Source organism: Notechis scutatus, chromosome 6, assembly GCF_049901735.1.
Source record: "Notechis scutatus isolate UNSWTSFEM ecotype Mainland chromosome 6, rNotScu1.2, whole genome shotgun sequence".
Lineage (NCBI taxonomy): Eukaryota > Metazoa > Chordata > Lepidosauria > Squamata > Elapidae > Notechis > Notechis scutatus.
Window position 1 is genome coordinate 80,027,814 of NC_142014.1, and position 5,228 is coordinate 80,033,041.

At 47.1% G+C, this 5,228-nt stretch overlaps 1 protein-coding gene across 1 annotated transcript; it reads left to right on the plus strand.

Moving 5' to 3' along the window:
* Nucleotides 1-643: 643 nt before the first annotated feature.
* On the plus strand, nt 644-1,579 carry LOC148130266 (olfactory receptor 5V1-like). Its single transcript, XM_087969078.1, has one exon. It carries the CDS (start codon nt 644-646, stop codon nt 1,577-1,579), a length of 936 nt encoding a protein of 311 aa, XP_087825204.1.
* Nucleotides 1,580-5,228: the final 3,649 nt, after the last annotated feature.

Here is a 5,228-nt window from a genome sequence, read left to right on the forward strand (position 1 = left end):
CAAGATCAGACAGGTGTTCTCTTACCCTTTTCTTGCTTTTTACATTTTTATTTCTAGTCTGCCTTTTACAGTTATGGCCTATAGTTTCTTTTTGTGTGAAGACTGATGCAAAGGATGAGTTGAGCAGCTCTGCTTTCTCTCTACTGCCTGTCACTTCCTCGCCATCTTCTTTCTTTAGTGGACTGACTGTTTCCTTGACATCACCCTGCTGCTAATCTCACTCTGGTGCTAATTCTAATTCAAAATAACAGAATAATAGAGTTGGAAAGGACATTGGCTGTGCAAAATGGTTCTGATTCCAAGCTTGGAAAGGATGTTCCTTGGAATTTCTCAGCATAACAAAAATCCCAAGAATCAAGAGGGAAGGGAAGGGCAGGAAGGAAAGGGCAGGAAGGAAGGAAGGATGGATGGAAGGAAGGAAGGAAGGAAGGAAGGAAGGAAGGAAGGCAAGGAAGGAAGGAAGGAAGGAAGGTAGGTCCCAAAATACCCACCTGTATATGTTTGACCTTTAATACAGACTAACTTCAGGTATAAGAGATCCCTCAAATTTCATTCTGCACAGATTGAAAGCTCAACTAATCACTTTCTCATTGTGCTTCTTCCATGCGTTTCTCTCTCTTCCCAGCTGTCCCCTTTCTTCCTCATGGATTCACAGAACAAAACCGAAGGGACAGAATTCATCCTCCTCGGCTTTTCCAGCCTTTTGAACCACCAGGCTCACCTTTTCTTGGTGTTCCTGGCTGCCTATTTGGCCACGCTGATGGGCAACTTCATGATCATAACCCTGGTTCTCCTGGATTCCTGCCTTCACACCCCCATGTACTTCTTCCTCAGCCAGCTCTCCTGCTTGGATATTTGCCTTTCTTCTGTGGTGGTACCAAAGATCCTGGTGAACCTCCTACGCCAACATCACACCACTTCCTACAACCAATGCCTGGCACAAGCCTTCTTCCTTTTCGGCTTTGCAGGATGTGAGCCAGCATTGCTGGCCGTCATGGCCTATGACCGTTATGCTGCCATCTGCCAACCTTTGCACTATGCCCACCTGATGAGGGGAGAGTTGTGCATCCAGCTATCTCTGGCCATCTGGCTCTGGGGCTTCCTGGACTCAACGATTTACATTGCTCTGGCCTCCAGGTTGGAGTTTTGTGGAAACCACCAGATTCCTCATATCTTTTGTGATGGTCCCCCATTACTGAAGATTGCTTGCAGTGATACGTCCATCAATGAGTTGGTCACTCACATCATTGGCACCTTTGTGGGTCTTGTCCCTCTTGTGCTCATTATCCTGTCCTATTTCTACATTTTGTCTTCCATTTTGCAGATCCGCTCCAAGATCGGCAGGCGCAAAGCCTTCTCCACCTGCGCTTCACACCTTGCCGTAGTAACACTCTTTGTTGGAAACGCCTTTGTGAACTACAACCAGCCCAGCGCTGGCTACTCTCTAGAAGTGGAGACTTTGATCTCCACCATGTTTTGCATCGTCACCCCCATGCTGAACCCCTTGATCTACAGCCTTCGCAACAAGGAGGTGAAGGGGGCCCTGGGGAAAGTTCTCAGCTGCTGGAGAATAGCATAGTTTTCATTCATTTATTGACAATAAACATTTCTTGTGCTGTCTGGAATGAGCCGATGGGAAAAAGTTATCCTTTGCTGTTGGCATATTCTGCTATGAGGATATGAAGAGGGTTTGTTAAGAAATGCTTATCTTCTCTGGAAATGTCTTTACTTTATCTTCTTTTTTGTTTTATCTCATCCAAAATAGCCTGCATTTTATCTTCTTTTTTTGAATTCACTATTATATTGTATAAAATAAGTTCCTACGTTGGTGAGATGTAGTTGTGGGATTCAATTTTCTTTACTACCGGTTCTGTGGGCGTGGCTTGGTGAGCGTGGCTGAGGGAGGAGACTGTAAAATCTGTAGCCAGAGGTGGTATTTGCCGCTTCTCTGAACTACTCAACATTTCCGCTACCGGTTCTCCAGAACTGGTCAGAAGCTGCTGAATACCACCACTGGTGAGATGTTACTCCCACATTGACCCTGAATTCTTCATTGTTCCTTCCTTTTGGCAGTTCTGTGCATGCACAGGCTGGGAACCGGTTCCAGAAGCTCCCCCACCTCACTGCTGTCTGAGCCCAAAGGCAGCTGATGGCCCCATCCCTGCCTCTGATGCAGAGCCCTCCTCCGGGCCTTTCTCAGCCTCCAAGACTGGCCCAGGTTCCTCCCCAACCTCTTCACTACTGTCCAACTCTGCTGCCAGCTCCGTCAGCTGCTGGCGGGTCACAACAACACTCTCCCCTTTTCTCAAAGACCCCTAAGTCTATTGATCTCCTCCCCCCACTCCTGGGCATCAGGCATGAGGCATAACCTGATGCCAAGTAGCATTATATTTCACCAAGGTTTCAATTTTCATATCCTGCTACAGAAGCACTTTGACATGAGAATTTTGCCCTAGGACTCATCTTTTTGTTCTTGGTAGCCCTGAGCCGGGAGCTCCTGGCCCAACAGGGCCAAGCCACAGCCTCTTTCACTTGTTGGCAACCCAAAGGGAGAGCTGTTGGTCACAACTCATCAATGTGCAGACTCAAAAGCAAGTTAATTACTGGCCTGTGCAAAGGATATCCTGATGCTACATGAGGTGGTGGTAGATTTTTTCCATCTTATGACACACAAGGTCTGTTGAAGTCAGGGCTATTGTCACAACTCAGCCAAGAAGCAACAGATTAAACAAATCAAGGAGAGAAGCAACCTAGAACTAAGGAGAAATTGCCTGACAGTGAAAACAATCAATCAGTGGAACAGCTAGCCTCCAGAAGTTGTGAATGCTCCAACACTGGAAGTTTTTAAGAAGAGATTGGACAACCATTTGTCTGTAATATTATAGGGTCTCCTGCTTGAAAAGGGATTTTTCTCCTATGTCAATTAAATTTAGTTGCCATCATAGGACAATGTTTGCTGGGGCCCAAATAAATTCCCTGAATACACACAACCCAGGTGCCATGTCTTCAGGATCTCGGGGCTCTTATCAGGGATCCTCCAAAATCCCCAGATCAGCAGTTTATCAGGTCATGGGCAGGTTCAGTGCAGTGGTGAAATGCTAACGGTTTGGCCCGGTTCAACCGAACCGGTAGCAAATTGCTCATGGTTCGACCCAACCAGTAGTCAAAGAAAGCTCCGAGAATCAGCTGAAAGGAGAAGGAAGAGATAAGTGCAGGATTGGCCCTCTCACCCACTCCTGAGCTTTTCTCTTCTTTGCCCTCTCAGCTGGTTGTCATGGCAGAGCCTCCGCTGGTCTTTGGAAAGTGGCACATGTGCACGCGTGAAGTGCATGATCACCGAACTGGTAGGGAAACTGGTAGAATCCCACCACTGGTTCAGTGTTAACAATTGATTGAGAGAGCCCCACAAAGGATCGACACACCTTGCCACAAGCCAAAAGTTGCCTTCTTCCATTTGGAAGGAAAACAAGGAAGAAGAAGAAGAAGAAGAAGAAGAAGAAGAAGAAGAAGAAGAAGAAGAAGAAGAAGAAGAAGAAGAAGAAGAAGAAGAAGAAGAAGAAGAAGAAGAAGAAGAAGAAGAAGAAGAAGAAGAAGAAGAAGAAGAAGAAGAAGAAGAAGAAGAAGAAGAAGAAGAAGAAGAAGAGAAGGAACAAGGAAGCAAGCCCTTCTTACAACATGAGATATCTCTCTCTCCTCTCACGGATGAAGGAGTTTTATTGCAGAATCAATAAATCTGATTAACCCCCAGGGAGGAAAGTTGTGTGATCTTGTCGTCTTCCAAATCTAGTGATGCCAACAAGCTTCTTCCAGGTTGTCAATCAGGAGCAGAAATACTGTAGGAAAGCAAATTCTCTCTCCCCCTCCAAAAGAAATCCAACAGAAATCCATCCCCTTCCTTGCCTCTAAATGCCTCCATTCCCTTTGCTGGAGGGAACCCTGGTGTTGCCACTGAGCCAACTTGCTATCCCAGGAGGCACAGGGACAGGGGAGTGTGGCTCTTCCCCCCTTTGAGCCCCTGACAATAATTTTAAGTAAGGAGATCGCTCCTGCCTGCCTCCCTCCACCTGAAGGGACCTCTTTCGGGTAGCTGGAGGGAATGCCCTAGTTCCAGTAGAGGTCTTGGGGAAGGTCCTTAAGGCAGGGATCTATTGGGGATCTCTGGGTGGGAGAGAAAGAGATCTATAGGACTTACCTTCGGATAGCTGTAGCCAGGCCTCACACACCCCGACGCCTGCCTCGTCGGCCCATTTCTCCTGCAGCCAGCAAGGCTGGCAAGGCTTTCCTGAAGGCCTCTGGAGCTGAGAACAAAGCTCAGGATTGATCCAGAGCTCTGTTATCCACTGCAGAGGCCTCCAGGAAAGCCTTGCCGGCCGCAGAAAAAGTTCCCGAAGGCCTCTGACAGCTTAAACGAGGCTGGGGTGTGACATGCACAAGTGAGGTTAGTCAGGGGATGACATCTCCCCAAAATAAGACCTGGTACCTTTTTTGTGGCAAATATATATATATATATAAGACAGGGTTATATTTTCGGGGAAACACGGTGTTGTGAATCAATAAAAGTGTATAACCTAAATGCAAATTAGGGGTTGAAAACCTGCACACTTGATTGGTCCTTATACAACAACTTGGGATTGGGCCAGAACCAGTCCCTGATTGGCCACTTTTGGGACTGTCCTTATTGGTCAGTAGTGGGAACCTGTTGCACATTTTCATTGGTTAATAAGGCGACAGCTAACCCTATAAAAGGGTTACTGCTGCCCATAGCATTGCTCTGTTATGTCTATCACTTATTAAAGAGTTGAAGTCACTGGTCAGATGTCTGGTCTCCCTTATTCTCCATACTTAACACTGGCGACGAGGATGGGATGCGGAGACCGAAGAACTGACTAATCTACAGAGCAACTAACAGAGCACGTGGTCGAACACGCACCATCAACGGCAACATGGCCAGTGGTGCCGTACCACCCGCTCCATTCAATCCAGAGACCGAAGACTGGGAGGCCTACATGGATCGGTTCCAGATGTTTCTGGAGACTAACAATTTGAAAGATGCGACAACCGGAAAGAAAAGAGCTATCTTTCTAACGCATTGTGGACCAACCGTGTTTAAAATGGCAAAGTCACTTGCCAAGCCAGCAGAGGTAAAAGAAATGGACTGGGACGTCCTCGAGCCGTTACTACGGGCTCACTATGCGCCCTCCGTACCCACCCTAGTAAGAAGACACGAA